At 41.2% G+C, this 21,183-nt stretch overlaps 1 protein-coding gene across 2 annotated transcripts in view; it reads right to left on the reverse strand.

Annotated features, from left to right (window-relative positions):
- The window catches only part of mdn1 (midasin AAA ATPase 1), a 57,375-nt gene extending 36,193 nt beyond the window's left edge, over positions 1-21,182 (reverse strand). Inside the window, exons 1-31 of one of the 2 annotated variants that reach the window (XM_040027243.1) lie at positions 20,921-21,182; positions 20,498-20,724; positions 20,107-20,331; positions 19,165-19,272; positions 18,675-18,867; positions 18,392-18,601; positions 17,875-18,006; positions 17,382-17,485; positions 17,051-17,165; positions 16,208-16,386; positions 15,150-15,231; positions 14,328-14,423; positions 14,072-14,184; positions 12,522-12,670; positions 12,303-12,363; positions 8,865-9,076; positions 8,670-8,773; positions 8,445-8,589; positions 8,253-8,349; positions 7,897-8,010; positions 7,323-7,470; positions 7,060-7,167; positions 6,378-6,529; positions 5,527-5,705; positions 4,408-4,616; positions 4,038-4,184; positions 3,812-3,953; positions 3,603-3,737; positions 2,449-2,587; positions 1,281-1,413; positions 799-929 (exon numbers count right to left, since the gene is read on the reverse strand). In XM_040027243.1, the coding sequence (XP_039883177.1) occupies positions 799-929; positions 1,281-1,413; positions 2,449-2,587; positions 3,603-3,737; positions 3,812-3,953; positions 4,038-4,184; positions 4,408-4,616; positions 5,527-5,705; positions 6,378-6,529; positions 7,060-7,167; positions 7,323-7,470; positions 7,897-8,010; positions 8,253-8,349; positions 8,445-8,589; positions 8,670-8,773; positions 8,865-9,076; positions 12,303-12,363; positions 12,522-12,670; positions 14,072-14,184; positions 14,328-14,423; positions 15,150-15,231; positions 16,208-16,386; positions 17,051-17,165; positions 17,382-17,485; positions 17,875-18,006; positions 18,392-18,601; positions 18,675-18,867; positions 19,165-19,272; positions 20,107-20,331; positions 20,498-20,724; positions 20,921-21,016 (4,385 nt within the window). In that variant the 5' untranslated portion in view covers positions 21,017-21,182. The remainder of the gene's footprint in view (positions 1-798; positions 930-1,280; positions 1,414-2,448; positions 2,588-3,602; positions 3,738-3,811; positions 3,954-4,037; positions 4,185-4,407; positions 4,617-5,526; positions 5,706-6,377; positions 6,530-7,059; positions 7,168-7,322; positions 7,471-7,896; positions 8,011-8,252; positions 8,350-8,444; positions 8,590-8,669; positions 8,774-8,864; positions 9,077-12,302; positions 12,364-12,521; positions 12,671-14,071; positions 14,185-14,327; positions 14,424-15,149; positions 15,232-16,207; positions 16,387-17,050; positions 17,166-17,381; positions 17,486-17,874; positions 18,007-18,391; positions 18,602-18,674; positions 18,868-19,164; positions 19,273-20,106; positions 20,332-20,497; positions 20,725-20,920) is intronic. The other variant, XM_040027234.1, reaches the window with a different exon arrangement.
- Between the last annotated feature and the right edge of the window lies 1 nt (position 21,183).

Here is a 21,183-nt window from a genome sequence, read left to right on the forward strand (position 1 = left end):
CCCCGCATTTCAATGGCTCCCCTCTGGGCGACGCCTCCACTGCATTTCCTGCAGGACTGAGAGGAGGAGAGCCACCTTTGTCCCCAAAGCCACTCTGCTTTTTCACTCCAGCCGATAAGATCATTTCCCACACCAGAAACATAAACTACACTCTTCTTATACTACAGACACTTTATTCACTTACAGTTATTTATTCACCTTTCAGTCACTTTAATTTTAAAACTATGTAATTTTAAAACTGTGTATATACTGTATATTCTGTGTGTATTTATCTCACTCTTATTGCCTGCTTATGCCCTGTCCTTATCTTCAACGTCATGCTGCTCTGTTGTATCTTAATTGCCTGTTGGGGATAATTAAAGTCTTTCTGATTCTGATTAAGATATAATGTTAATGCTATTTGTGAAAATACCCAAGATCCCAACATATCACTATTCTATCAGTATAATAAAGACATATTTATTCTGTTATGATCTTGCTAACTCTAATTTTCACACAGCATTTTGGGCCACTTGATAAGGTGTTTTGTTTAATTGTTTAAGTTAATGTGTTAAGTACAAACAGCCTCCTATATAGCAACTTTTCAGTGGCAGAAAAAAAATACTGATTACTAGGTAAACTTCAATTTGCAGCATGTATAACATTCAGAACAAAATACTGCAAAATACTACTGTACAGTTTTTCTGTTTTCTAAAGCATCTAAACAGTTTTCTTCTTTTATTTTACTTTCTTAAGCTGCAGGGTTGTTGACCCTCAAGATAAGCGTAGATATGGAACATGTATATTTTGTGTGGGTACCTGTTGAGTCTCTCTAGGACAGAGTCGTCTGCCAATGAGATTTCATCCATGAGGAAGACACCTCCCTCCTTCATGGCTTGTACCAAGGGCCCATCATGCCACTCAAACAGTCTGCCGTCCTCCCCGTCATTCTACACAGACATGCACAAATATTTAGTTTAGTTTAGAAGTTTGTGCTTCTACACTACTAACCAGGATTTTCTTTATAATGTATCAACATCAACACAAGTCCAATTTAATAATAAGAATTTACAGAAATGCATCACAGATGTATAATAATATATATAGAAATATGTAGTTAACTTTCTAAGTTAACTAACCCGCCCACCCCACCCCAGTTGACAAGATGGGGGCAAGAATCTTTCCACTTTTTGAATGAGATAAACAACAGATTCAGATGAACAACTTTCAGTACTGTGGAGAACATATTTTCCTCCACATTTTGAATATCACTAGCGGCCCCAGTGAGGACTTATCACTACCTGATGTGTATGTCTGACAGGCCGGAGTCCTCCCAGGAAATCAGATGTCTCCATGTGGAGGTGACAGTTGACTGAAAAGAACTTCTGTCCAGCCAAAGCAGCAAACAGCTGACAGATGGTGGTCTTTCCACATCTGGTGAAGGAGCAGGAGCACATACAAAACACATGACATTAGACATTTATGTATAAAAAAAAAACAAAAAAACACGTATATGCACAGTAAACATGAAGACATGACTCTCACAAATCTGTACATTATGGGGTTGCTATAGCTCAGGAGTTACAGCTGATCAATCAAGATCCTGAACCCCCAAGATGCTCCCCAATGTGTTCAGTGGATGAATGTGTGTGAATGTAAGATAGAAAGCACTTAAGTGTAGGAACAGAGACTGACTGGAGTTGTACTTTCAGACTGACTCAATTTACTTGGAGTTCAAAAACTACCTGGTATGTTGGTATATCATCTAATGGAAAGCATATGTGAGAACCCTAAAACCGGTTCTAGTGGCTCAGCATGGGGAAAAGAATCACAAGTTATTTCCATCCTCTACACTATGAGTACACCGTTTATGTTTCTTTATATTATAGACTATAAAGTTTGTATGAAGGTTGAATTCAGTGAATTAATCAAAGCATCGTCATCTCTGCTACACCTGATGTATATCAAATTATGACCATGGGCCCCACAGCCACACACTAGTCTGTACTTTGAATCCATCACAGTAGAGTCTTTTAAATAACACGATTAGTCTACCTTTGGTTGTTATACACCACACTTCGCAATATGAAAATAGGATCATCTTTCGTGTATTAGGCCCATAGGGATGTGAAATAACAAGTCCCCTCAAATTTGTTCAAGCGAATATAACAAGTCTGTTTTGAAAATTTGAGTAGAAAGTTCAGATATTTATTTAACCTCCTGAGAGTTTAGTATTTTGGTCTAGACAACCCAAAATGTGATGTCCACATATGTGGACATCACATTTTGGTGTGATGTCCACATATGTGGACACCAGGTCCTAGGAAGTTAAAAATATAGAGTGTAAAAGTAAAAGGTTGTCAGAAAAAAAAAAAAAATACTCTAGCACAGATATCTAAAAATTATACTCAATTAGAGTTAAAGTATTTCATTACTTCCCAGATATTAAGAATAATATCTTAATATTACCCCGTGTTTCCTACAAGCAGGACAGACTCGCCAAATCGCAGCGCTCGACCGAGGAGCACAGCCAGTCTCCTCATGTCCTGTGTCCACACCACATGTCGGAACTCCTCTGGGACTCCAGCAATGCTGTCGATGAAGGGACCTGTTGAGATCATCAAACAACACGACACTGTGTTGATCACGAGCTTAGTTAAAACGACTTTTTTGTATTCTAATATAATAAGCACAGTACAACAGTAGTCGCCTCAAAGCAGCGGTTGCTGTGATTTGGCGCTACCTATGTACTCCACCCATGTACACAATACTGGTTACAGGCTTTCAACATCATACTTAACTCTGTTCACTGTATCTGAATTCTAAATGTCAGTGCATGAAGCAGATGCTGCAGATTTTAAGCAAGTGTATATTACAGTGACACCTGCCATTGTTTTTACAAACAGATAAAATCAGCAATGTTAAGTTTTCCATGTCAACTAAAATGTTAACAGTTAACATTGAAACCTGAGAGAAAGTGCATGCAACTTGAGTGCTGCTATCATTAAAGTAATGTAAGCAGACTAAACACTCACTAAATACTAGTGCAAAGTAAGGAAAGTGTCAATGGAAAATTGTACTTAGTAGTCAGTATAGTCTTTTAATGATATAAGTTTGCATATGGTAGAATACTGCATGTAATCATTTGTGTTTAGAAGTATATAGTTGGTGGCATATTGAAAGAATGTCTCATCCTAGGAGGTCTGTAACATTCCAGGGTGTTCTGGCGTTCACCCCCACATCCCATGAGCATGGGAGAGGTCGTACCTTGTCTTATCGTTTTACGGTAGGATTAACGTATCTGTTCTAGTCTAAGTGCTTTTTGTTTAGATGAACTGCTGGACTTCTAGTCCAGCAGGTTTAGGGAAGTCATTTATGGGACCACACACACACACACACACACACACACACACACGCAAGTATAAATAAAGACCGGGGCAGTTTCTCAGTGCGAGTCTCTGAGCCTCACTCTTGGAGTGTCAGTTCTGGAGGCTGCCCTTGCTAGCAAGAAATTCTGTGTGTTTCTCTTCTCTGATTCTCTACTGAAGAAGTGTTTTAGAGTACATCTCTTAACAGAAAGTATCATCATTGGTGATGAAAATGTCATGCAATACGTGACTCACTGAACTGGCTGGCAACCTGTTTCTGAGAGAACAGATATTCCGGGTTCACCGTTCGTTTGAAGTGCTTCTCCAGGATGGACAGGATGATGACCTCTTCTTCAGGTTTTCTCACACGTCCTGCCAGAAGCATATACCCTGTCGGGGAGTGAAAATTTCAATTTAGGGTCTCTGTGTGGAAGTGATTTAATGGGTTGTTTAATGAGCCTCACCATCATCTGCTAAATGCTGCAGCCAGTCCCGAGAGGCCTCTGCCTGTTCCTCCAGCCTGTAGCGGTCCGCCCAACGGAAAAGATCTCTAAGGGTGATGAAGCCCTGTTTGCCTGCAAACACTGAGGATCCTTTGCGCAAGGACTGTAGAACAATTAGTCAGGATCAACGAGAACAGGCAAGTAATAGAAAGATACGAGTAGACGCGAGAGACAGTGCAACACTTACCTGAAGGTCTTGCATGACTTTCACTAGCTTGGTGCAGTAAGATGGGGGAAGGCTGCACCTCTGATGAAGGATGATCTCCAGCTCTGCACTGGGAAGCTCATCAAAGTGTAGCTCCACAAAGCGATTCCTAAAAGCCCTGGAGAGCACCTAGATAGTGTTGCACAGAATTAATTAATTTTTCTTTTTTTTTTTCTTATTTATATATATATATATATATGATGAATACACACGTTCTGCCAACTTTTTTGTTTTTCATAAAAAGGCCTGTCCGTACCTTTATGATCATGTAAAATCTTCATGATTTCTATCCAAATAATATTTCACTTCACAGCTACTTTATCCATCTTCCTAAGCTAAAGGAATGCTATACCTTTCTACCACCGTAGAGACCAGGGGGATTCTGGGTAGCAAACAGCATGAACCTGGGGTGAGCACTGATGACTTCCTGAGTTTCAGCCACAAAGAGTTCTCTGTTGTCGTCCAACAATCTGTTGAGGGCCTCCAGAACATCAGTGGGGGCCAGGTTCAGCTCATCTAGGATGATCCAGTAGCCTTTCCTCATAGCATCAATAAGAACGCCTTAATCAAAGACAAATAAAATTAGCCATGTGGACTGGGGCCGAGCTACTTCACATTAGCAGTTAAGGTAAGTAACTGTGATTCTCATTTATTAGCAATTTTTATTTTCTGACAGTTTCCCAAATGGTTTGGATGCTTTGTGAAATAGAAAGTCTTGATTTTTGTTTACATTATTCAGCTTTTTCAGAGGAGGTCTTGAGGGAAGATCTATAGTAAGCCTCTGGATACAGTCCAACCTCACACGTGTTGCACAAATTTACAGTCTTTTGTTACCTCGTTTCAGTTTTTTCCCCCTTTTACATGTTGCTTCCATCAGATTCAAAATGACAAAGTATATAAATGTCTCAATTTCAACATCTGTTACCTTTCTTCCATTTTACAATAAATATAGTTTTAAATTATGAAACTATAAGTGTTGTTTGTTTTTCGTTCACACTTCATTTTATTAAGCCTTACTTAAAAAACTGGGTATTTATATACAGAGAAAACCTTTCAAGTTTTCAATGCATTGATTTTTTTCCTCTTTTGCAAGTCACATGACTGCTTCGCTCTTCATTGCTGTGAGTTACTCTTTACAGGACAACATAATGCAGCTTCTTATTTTTTTTGCACAAAACACTGCCATTGGGACAGGGAACAGAGTCGATAGGCGTTTATCTTTCCTAGTCTTACTGACCATTACAAGTCGCATTTAACTATACAGTGATTTATTCTGCTCACTTTAAGCTCCTTCTGTCCCATATTCTCAGCCAATTAAGAATCCCCATTTAACCCTACATGCATATGTTTGGACTGCACGAGGAAGCTTGAGTAACTAGACAAAAACCATGCAGGCACGGGGAGAATGAAAAAGCTGATTCCCTAGAGAAAAGCCCAAGGAGTCTTGTAACACTATTTTAAATGCTCATACCCTCTTTAAACACCAGCTTGCCCCGGTCATCTGATGAGTAACAGCCAATGTACTCCTGGACATCGGTGTGCTCATGGTTGTTGATTCTCACACACTGGTTCCCGGTGGCAGCAGCGAGCCACCTGATCAAACTGGTCTTCCCCACAGATGTCTCTCCCTGGATCAGCACTGGGTGAGTCCTGTAAAGCCAAAGCAACATTCGTGACGTTATTTCCTGACTGTATGAAATTAACCTTAAGAGCAGCTAAGTGGTGAAGGACCTCTGAGTTATAAACAAAACCAAACAAAATGCTTTGAACCTTTTCTGTTTGTGACAACAGAATACATTGAAGAAGATTGAGTCAGACTCAGGAACTTTGTGTTGTGAGGCAACACTACCAACTACTGGCCGCCTCCTGTTGCACACATATTGTTCACATTTAAAGCCTGTAACAAACTGGTATGATTTTCAACTCAAAAATCTTTATAGTTGTGATATGCACTGGCCCCAAAATTCTAAAAGTAAGAAGTGATGTCCTCACCATTCACATTTAAGTCTGGCATGTTAATGTTGCGTAGGAGCAGAAAGGAATAGACAAATGTATCCCTTTGGAGAAACACAGGAAAGCTGATGGCTGAATCACAGCTCTTTCTTTCCACTGTTATAAAAAACATCAAAGCCTCCTGTTTGGTAGGCCACTGACTGCAGGGCAATTCAGTCCAACCACAGATTTGTCCTGATGCACTCTGGTGCATCATTTACTGAAGGGCCTGAATTAGCTCTGTCAACATGAATATCTAGAGATTTATAGATGAAACCATTGATTCAGGGGGGAACAGTGTACAAGGGGTCAGATTGGGTGATAGCTCACCCTGCAGACACCACTCTGGCAAGGTCGCGAAGGTTCAGCTTGACTGAGGGAGTGAGAATGTAGCTGGGGTCGAGACCTGGTTCCATCTCCCCCTGGGAAACCCAATAGCCTTCCATTTCAACACAGGGTCGGCCTGAGGGTGCCGGGATGGACTGTAGGAAACACAGTGCACAAACATTTTACAGAAAGGTTGCATATAATTATGCCTCCGTATCACTTCGCCCTAAACTGGTAAATGATAGCACGTTTCTACTCTGAGCACTCAAAGTGTTTTATACAACTTGCCCCATTCAGCCATTCACACAAGCACTTTTTGCTTTGAGTGCTACATCTATCTAACATTCACACGTTCATATCTTGCCCAAAGATATTTGGCATGCATGTCTTGTATCAGGGATCGAACCACAAAGCTTCTACTTAGTAGATGGTCTGCTCTACCTCCTGAGCTACAACAAGTCACTTTTCAGAACTTTAAAATCCATTTTAGCTCACGCTGAAAAATGAAACATTTTTCACATTGAAAGCTTATTAGAAAAGAGAAAGAGCACATATGAAGTGTGTTGAAAGTGATAACTTATTTGGTTTGTGGTATCTTCATCTAAGATTGTTTTATGCATACACACACACACTTTTTGAAGTTTTCTCATCATTTTTTTTTAAAGCACCTCTGATAATATCTTACTTGTTTCAGACACTTTGTGTTTCCCATCAGGATGTGCTGACACACCAGTTTCTGGACCACAGGGTGGGAGCTTCTGTCCAGCTGAGTGAGGAAGCTCAGGCAGAACCCCTGCACACAAGACGCAGTTGAAGAACAGGTATAACAAATACAAAAACATCAAACCTTCAAATACTAAAATAATAACAATAATGATTAAAAAACACATTAAACAAAACTGACCAGTCTCAATATGACTACTTATAAATAAGAGATCTGGTTCCCACCTCATAAAGTGAGCGCTGCATGTTGTTACAGGGGTTTAGCGCCACATACTTCAGGGCCCTGCACAGAGTCCGCAGACTGTAGTGGGGTCTGTGGCCCCTTCCATCCACCAGACGTGAGCTTGCTTCCTTTCGTACTGTCAGATAAAAGCTGCAAAGAAATACATTTGACAAATAAGCCATTCAAAAGGTAGTGTAAACCTACAGCTCACACACACTTACATATATATCCTATCCTAAAGCTAAAAGTGTCAGAAGCCGAGGGTGAAAAAACAACAATAAAATGTAACAGCAAACTTGTAACGCAAGCATCTATGGCAGTTTGATTATGATGCAAGTAACTAACCCAAAATGAGTAAGGATGTTTGTTTGATGACTGCACCAAAAACACAAAAGGCAAACACGCTCTTGAAACTACACTCTACCTATTCGAGTCTACAATGCATCAGGCTGCATATAGCATCAACAAAGAAGGTATATTGTTGGATGGTGTACAAAAGAAATACACTCGTTCAGCAACGTCTTTAAAAAAAAAAACAACGATCTTTTAAAAGTTCAAGCATTTATAAGAGCCAACCTTATAATGCCACTGATGACACTTCGATGTGGATTTAAGCACTTGAGGTAATCTGAAATCAGGATCCTCAGGTCAGCTTCATTCTCCAGCTCCTCCACATACAGCTCAGTAAACCTAAGCGATACATACAGAGCTTTAGAAATGAAGCATTGTTCCCATTTCGGAATTAATTCTTGTATAATAAAGGAAGGAAAATAGAACATTTGATCAAAAACATACACATGCTTACTTAGATTTAAAAATATTTGTATAGAAATATACATATAATATATAAAAACAAATACTTTTCGATCAGTCGAGCATTATGCCTGTGGCATAAAGCTTCTTGCGTAGTCTGCAGCTCTGCATAGTCTCACCTGTTTCTGAGGCCCAGAGGCAGGTTCCTCTTCCCAACATCAGTAGCTGGGTTCATACAGGCAAAAAGCCGGAAGTCTGGGTGGCGTACTAGGGGCTCTACTCAAAAAAAACCAAACAAAATTACAGAGTTCTAACTTTGGAAGTATTTAATGAAGGCTTTCAAAAGGGGGCAAGGTAATGGCAGTCCTCACCGGTGTCTCCACGATCCAGCAGTACTAGAGATCTGGTGTTGCCCTCAAGAAGTCCACTCAGACACTCGAGGGTCTCTGCTGCTGCCAAGTTGATCTCATCCAGCAGGATCCAGTGGCCCTTCTTCACTGCCTGAGCTAATGTTCCCTATAAAGCAAAACACACAGGTAAGGGTTACCACGCTCGGATTCCCGAACATATGTGTGGTTATTTTTTTAAGTCTTTACCTCCACAAAGGCAAAGACCATGGCTGTCTCACAGGCCCTAATCTGCTGCTGGGTCTGATTAAGTTTTGAAGCCAGTGCCTCCCACTGCTCCTGCAACAAAGCAGCTGCACGGACACAAACACGCACACACAGGAAAACGTCAGTGTTTTACTCTAACACAGCCGGTGTAACCATCTAGTAATTCTGGAGCACTACCATCTGATTTCTCTTGCAGCTCCTTAGTGAGAGCAGACTTGCAGACGTGGTCCATGAGTTTAAGCAGATCCTGCCAACGCTTGCCTCTGAAGCAGGTTTGCACGTGACCGAGGAACGTCAGGTTCTGCTTTCTCGAGTATGTCTGGGAGAACAGGTCCTCGAAGGCCTCACGCAGAGGGAGCAGGATCTGCTTTATGTCCACTGGCTTGTACCTGTTATTTAAAAGAAAAAAAAAAAAAAAAAAAGGAAAAAAGTTTAAGCTAAGAAGAAATCATCAAAAGAAATTACTGGGACGTTTTTTTTTTTTTTTTTTACTACTTAATAGAGTTTGGAACCAAAGTGTTACCAAAAGAATGACTTAAAACCAGTGGAAAAGATTTATTTTTTTTATTTTCACAATTTGGGTTTTGTTCTTTGCTACAACTAAAAGATTGATATATCCATTCGTATTGAGAATATGACACTGATTTAAGCTCTGGTCCATCCAGTTTTTTCCTTGATAACCTGCAATAACCCATAGTGACATTCCACTTCAAGAAGCCAAACCTGAGAGAGGTCAAGCAGGTTGTCAAGGCAAGTAGAAGTACCTCAGCACCAGGTCCAAGTGGAGTCTCCTACATTGTCTACATCAAGTGCCCCAGACTCCATCAAGGTTAGCTGGAGGATAGGAAAAGTTGCACAGCAGTGGAAATATGAAGAAGATGTCACTGAACAATTTGGAATCGCCTCACTCCTCGACTTTGAGGGGAAGATATACTTTAGCTTTGTTGCCAGATACATAGAATCCCTTTTAAGCAATCCATATATCGACACTGCTTCAGCGCTCCATGGGTATTAGATCATCGATCAGACAGGAAATGTCATTTAGCTTATCCAGGAGGGAAATGCTGACCTTGCAGTTCTGCGATTTGACCTTGCCAATGCTCATGGGACAGTCTCACACAAACTGGTGGAAAGCACACTCGTTCAACACATATTCAAGACAAGATCAGAAACCAAATTTTGGACTATTACAGCTGCTTCAGTTACATTAAAGACGGCTGGATCAGTAACATCTGCTTTCTATGGGCTAGATTAGGGAATAATCATTGGGTGTACCCTCTCAGAGATTTTCTTTATTTTGACCATGAATACGCTTGGCCCCACTTTGGGCCCCCAATGAGGGCTTTCATGGACAATCTGACAGTGATCACAATATTGACTCCTGGGATAAAATAGATCCATCAAGGTCTCAAACACCTGATCAACTGGGTATAGATGGACTTTATGACAACCAGGTTCTGATCTCTAGTTGTGTAGAAGGGCAACATATGCACTAGGAGAAGTCCAAATTCAATCAATACCTGGGAAGCCAATTAAGAGGAAAGGCCTGGATGTATCAGCATGGCATCCCGCCGTAACTCCACTTTCCACTTGTGGTTTACCATATCCCACCATTGTGGTGGGGGCCTTTGAGAAGATTATCAAGATCCTGCACAGGTGGGTTGGGTTTTTTCCTGCAGTCTAACACTGCAAGCAGCCTTTCGAAGGAATTCATGGATATTCAGGCAAGTGCTGTTGCTGTAGAGAGAGTCTCTTTGGCTAGCATAGAGGTGAGGAAAAGCTGGAGGTGGAGGGCTCAGGAGGGTGCTGATCAGGTGGAAAATTGGCTGTGACACAGCCAGCTGGTGGGGACAGTTGCAGTAGGATGGGCAGGACCTGGCAGCACCCCAAGAACTCAACATGTCAGTTAGCCCAGAAAGAAATCCAAGCATGGGGGGAGAAGGATGCAGGATGGTTGGGATGAAAAGCAAGGAATATGGACTAGATGGGCGCAGGCAATAGACCAGAACATCTTGTGTTCAGGACTATTGGAAGGTCAAATCAAATCAAGGTTCAGTGAGTGAACGATGCCCTCCCAAACCTAACCAACCTTTCCTCCTGGGGCCCGGCAGAGAACTGAAAATTATTAGCACATGTGTTAAGCTGTTAGCTCTGGGAGAAGGGTGTTATTAGTGGCACCCTGACTAGGTGCTGAGAGTTATTACAGAAGATATCAGCAGATCTCTCAACAGGTTACACTAGGCAACAAAGCACTATTGTTTTTGTCAAGGCTAGAGAAAAAAAGAAACAGGATACAAGAGGACTTCTGACAACAGCTCAGGCCTGGCAGTTGGAAGGCTAACCTAGGGAGACAGCTCGAATTCCCTGACACAGTAGTTGTGACAACCAGGCCTGACATATCATCGAGGCAGGTGGTCCTGCTGGAACTGACTGTACCCTTAGAAGAATGCATTGGAGAGGTATTTGAGAGGAAGAGGGCCAAGTATGAGGAGCTACTCCATTGATGTCAGCTGTCAAGGTTTTGCTAGCCAGTCTATCTACTAGGTCGTCAAGTTACTTGAGATCAGAGGACTGCACAGCAAGAGAGCCATCTTGCACGTCACCAATATACCTGAGAGGCCATCAAGATATGTGTGAAAAGGCAGGACCCATGGACAACACAATTTATTTAGACACAAGCTGGGGACTAACCACGCTAGCTAGGTCATCAGGGTGAGGATGTACAAACATGAAAGTCCTGAAAGACCCCAGTGACAACCCATTATATCACTGATGATGTATCTAGGACACACTGTAGGGTGTGCATTAATAGACTTTGAGATGTCTCTACAACTCCAGTCAAGAGCCGGTTACTCTTCATCATACATAATGCAAAGACACTATCAGTAGTCTTCATGGATCAGTAGAAAAACTACTGGAGGGACTTAATCAGATGACTGTTGTTGTGAATTGCAGCTATTTACAGTGCTATGATAAAACATTTGTCCACTTCGTGACTTTTTTTTTAGCATATTTGTAATACTTGGATGTTTCATAGCTTCAAAAAAATAAAAATAAAAATAAAATGTAATATTAGAGAACGATAACCTGAGTAAATACAAATATTGCATTCTTAAATTACGATTTCATTTACGAAGGGGAAATGAGCTATCCAAGCAATAACAATAATAACAATAATAATAATAATAATAATAATAATAATGGATTGCATTTATATAGCGCGTTTCTAGGCACCCAAAGCGCTTTACAATTCCACTATTCATTCACTCACTGGTGGAGGCAAGCTACAGTTGTAGCCACAGCTGCCCTGGGGTAGACTGACAGAAGCGAGGCTGCCATATAGCGCCATCGGCCCCTCTGGCCAACAACAGTAGGCAGTAGGGTAAAGTGTCTTGCCCAAGGACACAATGACCAGGACAGAGAGAGCAGGGGGATCGAACCGGCAACCTTCCAGTTACAGATGAGCTTCCCAACCCCCTGAGCCACGGTCGCTCCCACAATGTGAATGACTCATTGCCAGTTGTCACAAACACTTGACTGCTGTTCTTATCTATATAGTTTTAGTGACAGAGTATTATTTTTATGCAAATAATGCACAGTTGCTGTGTGACTCACCCGCCAAGCAGATCTGCGGTATCACTCTGCTGGTTCATGTTCACAACCCGCAGCCTGTGTCCTGGATTGAACAAACAGGAAATATTTCAAATAGGATGAACCATTCACAGAGCTTTATGGAGATAATTGGAGTTTAAAGACATAGTGACAGGGGGAGGGAGGGTTCAAACCACCAGTGAGCCACAGCCAAGTTTTATCTTTGCGCAAACCTGAGCTCACCTGTGATTCTAGCTAGTTGTTGTACAGTAGAGGTCTTTCCAGTTCCAGTCTCCCCCACCAGAAGAACCGGCTCTCCCTTGGCCACACACACTGCCAGTTGTTCAAGTAGCACGGCAGATGGTCGTGTAGCAGCAAATGTGTGGTTCTCCCTGTTTAAAACAACACATTAACAGTTAATATTTGCACATTGCAGAAAAACAACAAAAACACTTTTTGTGTCAACATTGAATTTAATGTTCACCCACATAAACACGTGGATGCAAAAATATTACACTTTTGCATTCGGCCCTTATATAACTGTTGCAAGAGCCTGGTTTGCATTGCCGACTTGGGTGTCTACTTTTCGCAGATGATGTGGTTGTGCTGGCTTCACAGTAGTGGCCTCCAGCTTGAGTGTGAAGTGGCAGAAATGTGAATAGCACTTCCAAGTCTGAGGCCATGGTCCTCAGCCAGAAAAGGGTGCATCACCCACTATGGATGAGGGATGAATTAAACTCCCCTCCACTTGATGCAGTGGAGTTTAAGTATCTCTGGGTCTTGTTTACGAGTGAGGGGAGCGGGAGATTGACAGATGGATTGATGCAGCGGTTGCAGTGATGTGGACCCTGTACCGGTCCATTATGGTGAAAAGAGAGGCGAATTTAAAAAAAAAAAAAAAAATCTAAATCAAAAAGCTCTCAATTTACCGGTCGATCTATGTTCCTGCCTTCACCTATGATCTTAAGCTCTGGGTAGCAACCAAAACACCGTGGTACAAGCGGTGGGAATTTTGAGTTTTGAGGGTGAGAAGCTCAGCCATCCAGGAGGGGCTCAGAGCAGAGCAGCTGCTGATCCACATCGAAAGGAGCCAGGTGAGGTGGTTCGGGCATCTGACAAGGATGGCTCCTGGGTGCCTTCTAGGTGAGGTGTTCTAGACATGTCCCCCCGGACCAGTCTCAAGACACCCTGGAGAGATTACAGTCACTTTTCCATTTGTACCTACTCTGGTCGCTCACCACGGTTTTCCCTTAGGTGGTAGCTTTTTTAGTACGCATCCCAATGGGGCCCCGAGCAATCTCGGATGATCACATCAGTGGATTAGCTAGTCACTTGATGAGTCATGAAAGCATCTCCTTCATGAAAATCAAAACCGCCACTTTTGAAACCTGGCAACAGGGAAATCGCCGTGGTCCCCAAGTTTCACAGAAAGCCATAGACCGAGCAGGTATAACATCACCTGGAAGTCCACCTTTGTCATGGCGTTCAAGTCGCAGACTAATTACATCACGGGACACTTGACCATGTTGCTATATCGTAATGGAAAACAAGTCGCATCCAGCCAATCTGAGTAGGAACTAATGAATAACAAGCATTTTTTTCCTTTGATAAATAAAATCATAATTTACATACAGCATCTTGCTGTTTTTAGAAGTCATCTACATCTAATATTAAAGTCAGTTTAATGACCTGAAACATGACAAAAATAAAGCAGAAAAGGTAAATACTTTGTCACAGCACTTTATATCGTGGAAACATAGAAAGGAGTTGCCAGAGTAGGATGTCCCACTTACACACTCAGCTGAACTGCTTCAGTCTGTTTCCGAATCAGAGTCACTCTGCCCACTGAGGCCTCCAGCTCAGTTAGCAAGATGCCAGGCTGATACATCTGACAGAAGTGCTGGGCCTGGAAAAAAGCAGATGCTACAAATTAAAAACCAAGATTACAGTTAAATTGGATTTCAGTGGCATCAGAATGGTCCTCTATCCAAATCCGAAACATATGCTTCAAACTGCTTTTATTTACCATAAAACTGTTCACTCAAATACCTTCTCTCTGGAGATGTTCAGTTTGCTTCCAATGATTTCAGCCATTTGCAGTCTACTTTCGGGATGAGACAGCATGGCTGTGAAGCAGTCGAGAGCCTGAGGGAGACAAAGACCAGAAAATGACTCAATTCACAGAGTAGCGCTTTATAAAAAATGTGGTTAATCACAGCAAATTCATTATTAAACAAGGTGGTGCAATCCTTTTCCACACAGGGCCACACAGGTTTCTTTCTTCTTTTTTCCCCCCTTAATGATAAAACACCCTCATTTAGAAATTTACTTGCCTTATCTTTTTCTAATATCAAAATTTGTTTCGTGATCTAAAACATCTCAGTGTGACAAACATATAAAAAAAAGAAAGAGGAAATTAGGAAGGGGGCAAATACGTTTTCACACCACTGTATGTCGCATGTAGTTAGCGATCTAGTTAACTGTGTTCCTATGATTTTAGCCAAGTAGTTAGAGAAACAACTAACTACATAGCTATGGAACAGGGACAATTTTGTCCTGCCAGAGTAGGAAGATCACCAGTACTCTTGTTCATCTCATGTGTCCCTTTCATGCCGAAACTATCCAAAATGTCTATTGCGAACAACATCCTACGATTCAGTTACTACACAGTAAATGATATATTCTCATTTTCATAGTCAATGCATAAAAAAAAAAAAAAAAAAAAAAAAAAGTATTTCAAGGCTGGCTCTGAAATACGTGGATGAGTCTTGGAGGTTACAACCGTGTATTGGTTTCTATGGTAATATCGTCTGGCATGTGTATGAATGAAACATCCATATGTGATCATTTTCATAAATTGAATTCACTGACCTCTAGGAAGACATGTTGTGCTGTAGCTGATGAGGTGCAGTCAAAGTTGACGCTGATTCGCTCACACCATTTCAGCAGGTCCCTGTAGAGTGATAATGGAGAAGTATCCAGAACATATTTTTTTAGACTTCTTATCTTTCTAGCCTGATTTTGGTTGTCACAACAGACAGGGGATCACAAATTTTCACCCATCTACCAAACTAAAAGAACGTGGAAAGAACACAGAAATTTCAATCAGCACTTTAGTGAGTCCGCTTTTACTCAAATGCACTGATGTGACCTGATTAATCTGTGATTCCAGTTTCCTGCTCTAAGGACATTTTAATCAGTAAACTATGGATCGCAGCAAAGAGTTTATTGAAAACCAGTTCATCACATGAAGACTGAACTGCAGAATGGATGGAGGGGATAATGTGATAGATTTAAGACCATAAATTCCATGGTCATGGTTCTGCGTATGCCCCAAATGACTGCGATGACAATACAGCTTTTGTGGATTATAGGCCAGATGTTCAAGAAACAACGTATATCAAAACCCCATGATCCTATATGCAGTGATTGATCTTTAATGATTTAAAACAAAAAACACCAACAACAACTGGGTGGCACAGGTTTACATTTATTTTGGATTTTCTCTGATCTACACACGGTCAAAAGTATAACATACTGGGTCAGAAGTATAACCCACTAACATTTGGTTAAATGTCACCTTCAACAGACACTGGGGGCTTTGGGAAGTCCACTGCAGAACCTTAATGTTAGCCTGCTTTGTCTGTTCCAGAATCAGTTTTGATGCGCTGCAATCATTGAAACATCTAGTTTTTTGTTTCAGCTGTCGGGTTGGGGTGAGTTGGCTTGTGTACCTTTAAGTATGTTAAACAACCGGTGTACTTTAATTAATAATAGATGTTATTAAAACTGGCAGCCTTAGTCACCAGTGGATAAAATTCAGTGGAATTTGATGTTTTCAGTGCCACAGGTCAATTTGCTGTGTTGATTAGAATTTAAATGTTAGACAAAGGAAAAAGGAGAAGAGAGAGCAGCGAGCTGGGGCTCACCTCAGTGAAAGCGCCCTCAGCTGTGTGCTTTTGTCGTCAGAGTTGTGCTGCTGGCTGTTGTCGGGCATTGGAGGGCTGTTTGTGTCCAGCTCAGAGTGTCTCTCCCCAGTCAGCTGGCAGAAGATTTCCAGGAGATGGTCTGACACCACAGACAGCCTCGGATATCTGCTAATGAGCACCTACATACACGAGGGATAGGATCAGCTTGAAACAGATGCAACAGAACTTACAGCAGGAATGCACGATGGAGGAAAAAAAAAAAAGATTTAGGATTTTTATACTGCAAAAAAACGGATTAAAACCCTGTAGCAAAAACATCATTTTTGACTTGCTGACCAGAAATCTTAAGTTTGTCCCTAACTGCAGCAGAAAAGATCATCTCAAAGTTTCTAAATATCCAAATCGATGAAAATATACAGGCTTTGACTCCTATGACTTCCATGTGTCCGAATATCATGCAACTTCATAAGTAAAAGGAAAAAAACGATGCTTGCTGCTGCCCGATTTAACTTGCTTGAATTCCTCCTTGGTAAGGTGCTAAATGTGTTTTTAATTAAGCATTTTTAAAGACATCCCTCTATCCAATCAAAAAAAGTTGTGTGCGTCTTCTAGACACAGCAAGTCCTTTTAAGAACAAGTACGGTTTCATGAGCGTGAAGGAGATACCAAGGGATGGACCATTATACAAGGAGAGGAGGAGTTCCCTTACTGGTTAAATAAAACACTAATTGTAACACTAAAGCTAATGTCTTGTTTTAGAATACAGGCACATATTTTTGCAAAAAAAAGGGAATCTACTGTTGAAACCACAGTGAAGTTAAACATGAAAACCCTCCCAATCACCTTCTTCAGCTCTTCTCGTGTCATGTAGCCCATTTGCAGCTTCGTCCAGTACTTGTCCAACAGCACTGCATGGGAGTTCTGGGGTCTGTGCCAGCTTCCACCACTACAATACATCCTACAGTCCACAAAACAAAAGTCACTTGCTACTAAAATCTGACAGGCCAGTGTTCATTGAAACATGCATTACTCTTTAGTACATCTCAATTGTACATACAGTTTGAAATGATTAACCGTACATAGGATTACACATCCCAGCGTCACAAAGCACATGTGACAGGTTCAGTAGTCATATCAGAATTTCATATCCTTTAACAAATCGCTGTAGTCTGACCTTCTGGTCGCAAAAAATTGGAATCCAGGTGCAACATCAATGCAGTCCTCTCGCCCCGGAATCATCAGCTTTTTATTCTCCATCAAAGGGAGGAGCGCAGATATCTGAGAGAGAGGAAAAAAGAAAAAAAAAACTTTTTAGGGCTAGTTTTTTTCCTTGCCAGTGACAACTCAGTGGTGTAACGGTTAGCAGTGTCATCTTGACAGCAACAACTTGATGGCTCAAACCCCCGACTAGAGAATTTCTATGTAGAGTTTGCATGTTTTCCTGCGTGGCTTTTCTCTGAGTATTCTAGCTTCCTCCCATAATCCAAAGACATGCATGTTAGGTTAATAGGTGATCCTCAACTGCCCATGGATGCTGGGCCAGAATGAAACACACTACCAATGTAAAATGGGACTTGTAATCTTGAGAACTTTGTTTGGATGCTTTATAAATACCAGTCCATGGTTTTCAATTCATTCATATTTAAAAAGGTAGGGTATTTACTCACCACATCCAGAGGAGCATGGTCAATGTCCTCCAAGAGGATCCACTGGCCTGATGACACAGCTTGTGTTAGTGTTCCAGGCTGCCATATAAACTTCCCTGGTATATCAGTGCAACGGTACATTCCCAGGAGCACCTGTGATATAAAACAAGGACATTTTGAAATGTTCAGCCTTCAGACTAAATGAGTTATTAGAAAACTCAAAAAAGTTTGTGAAACTAGAAGAAACACCTTCAATTCAATTTTATTTATACAGTGCCAAATCACAACAACAAGGTGCTTCAACAAAATATCATCAAAAAAACAAAACAAAACACAACATCAACAAAATATTGTGAATATTACATCAACAGTGGCCAGGACGTTCTGATTTGAGTACATATGGGTGCAAACCTGCAAATCCTACAATTCTGACAGTTTGTAAAATGTTTGTTTTATATATTAAATGTCAAATATAATGCGTCATCACTTCCTATAGAACCATAAGAAACAACATGTTTTTTCCTTTTATGTCTCTCACCTTGCTGTCAGTTTGATCCCCAAGCTGCACCTTGAGGATCTCCGTAGTTTTGGCATGTCCGGTGACAGCAGCCATAAACTCTACCAAAGCAGTTTTACCGCATCCAATAGGACCCTCGAGCAGTACAGGTTTCTGGGAGGCCACGGCCAATGCCAGTCGTCTCAGATTGCGGCAGGTTGAGTCAACCAACACCAGATCCTTTTGATTAATCTACAAGTAGAAACCAATATTAGGGGAAAAAAAAAAAAAAAGCAGAGACAGATATATCGCAAAGATTACCTACCTGTTCAGGCTGCCTAGGAACTATCCTGGGTAGCACAACACCACAGACTGCCACTACATTCTGCGACAAGTCCTCTGATACCACCTGGCCTCTAGTAAACTTGTTGGCCTTCTCTTGGCACCACGTCACATAGCCCTGATTGGCTAAAACCAGGGCCTTCTCAAACTCCAGCTGCTGAGTTTCTTCCAAACCCCTAAAGAAGCATCAATGGTAAAGGCACATAGCGCCACAATATCAGATTTACAATTCATGACTGTTGTTGATAAAATAAGTTCAGACATGTGCATAAATATGTGGAATAAATAAAGAAATAACAGCAATAACACTATAAGGCTGTGTCCTATATTTTTGTTTATTGTGAAATGTATTTATATAATACAAGTATATGTGTTTGTGTGTATGTAACAGTAGCATCCCATTACAATAACACATTTAGACTGCGAATGCGAATGGCTGGGTCAAGTTTCAACACCAAACACACGGTACATACTTCATTTTCATGTGTAGGATCTCATCACTCGTCAGCACCTTCCTCAGGAAAATGGTTTTCTGGTTATCAGTCATATGAGAGACCAATGCTAAACAGTGGGCGGTGTACCTGTTAGAGTGACAAGTGACATTAACTGTAATTTGCAGGTCAAGTACAAAACAAAGAATAAATGTTGAATGTTAAATATAATAGCATTAGCTATAAATTACTGGTTAATATTTTGAGCAGTTAAACCAGAAAGTGATTCGAATATCAACACTAATGTGCTGATAGCATACTTTTGGCTTTGTCTAACAGCATTTTGTGATTAAATCTTCAAGTAAATATAATCCTACGTTAATTGCTATGACAAAATATGCAATTAAATTATAGATACTAACCAATTTGTGATGATTACAAAGGGCTTCTATCCAAATATAATATCTTTGGTAAACACTAACATGTAGAAGGTAACATTCTTTCTCTCGTTTTGCACCTTTTGTCCATCCAGTAATGCTTTCATTTGGAATATTGGCTCAGGATTTTGGATTGAGAGTGGAATGACTTATATCTTATATCAAGACAGGCTCCATGCTTTAGCATTATGCACTCAAATCAATTTAATACATCTGAAGTCAACTTTTTGAACTTAACACTAGCTGTGACTAAATATGTGCAAGTATTGCAACTAGTTGATTTTGTTCATTATGATTTATTAATGACTTTACGTTGTAGCAAAAGCTTTTGAAACAACTAAGCCAGATGGAGTAGCCAGCTAAAGAGTGCTCTTCTCCACCAACCTGAGCGTGCAGCCGAGTCAGTCCTGACAGGAGAAGGCTCCACCTTTATTTCCTTAAAAAAAGCTTCCCGTTTTTGTTTTTTTCCAGGACGCTTTTCCCCATATTGAAAATCCAATATCTATATCTAATGATGTCTAGGTCTAAACATGACGGAGGCACATACCATCGCACCATGACATCACTGGTGAGCAGAAGGGACATGCAGGGGCTCCAGTCCCAGAGCATTCGGAACTTGGCACAATCACTCTGGAGGAAACGCAAAGTGGCACCCATTAGGTCACGCAGCTTCATCCTTCTGGGGCCATACTGCACAGCTGATGACTCTTCACTGGTGAAGAAGAGCCTCTGAAACACCGGAGGGGCATTGTCGAAGTACCTTGCACCAAACCTTGAGGAGAGGTGCTGAGAGTTAGTCAGGATACACTGTTTACTTTACTGTGTAAGAGTGTCACAACACAAATGAAGATCAAGAATCTCTAGGTCTGCACTGGGTTAATGAGCACAGGATTTAATAAGACAAACGTCAGCACCAGTAGTTTTCTCAGAACACTTACGTTTGTGCGTCAGGACTGATGCTGAGAAGCTTGCTGAGGGCCACACACAGGCGCTCATGGAGGTCATGGTTGATGCTGCCTCCAGCTTTCACCCTCTCAGCATTGCGCTCCAACAGGTCCAGTGTCAGAGGACGCAAGTGCCGTGCAATCAGTAGAGTATAATCCTTTTCTAGCAGCAGCTGAGCCAAACAATCCAGAATACACTGCCTGTCCTGCTGACTCCATATCTGAGGAGACATCACGTGGGCCACACGTTTTACTATCAACCCAAAATAATTAAATCCTGTGGGTTACCGAGCCTGAACGTAATCTACAGGGTCGTGATCGCTAACACGTAAAGGAAAGGTTAACGATGCAGAGTCTCAATGTGAACATAAACACATTATTTCCATCATAATATGCTCAGGAAATAACAAATCTTACCTGCTTTGCTAGGTACTGGCTCAGCTGGCTGTGACTTTTGTCAACATGTCTCGCTATGGTGCCTAGTGATGACAGACTCAGTACTAAATTCTCCATCTTCTCAAATGTCTTTTCGTGGAGGGCTACAGCAAACACCAGCCTCTGGGATGTGTTGGCGATAATGTTTCCCTGCTACTGAAGAAAACTGAGAGGTTCATCACTCGCGTGTATATCTCAATACACAAACACGTTCTCTGGCGTTAAAATGCCATCCACATGTGAGT

This window comes from Simochromis diagramma, unplaced genomic scaffold (assembly GCF_900408965.1).
Source record: "Simochromis diagramma unplaced genomic scaffold, fSimDia1.1 OVJJ01000746.1, whole genome shotgun sequence".
NCBI classification, from domain to species: domain Eukaryota; kingdom Metazoa; phylum Chordata; class Actinopteri; order Cichliformes; family Cichlidae; genus Simochromis; species Simochromis diagramma.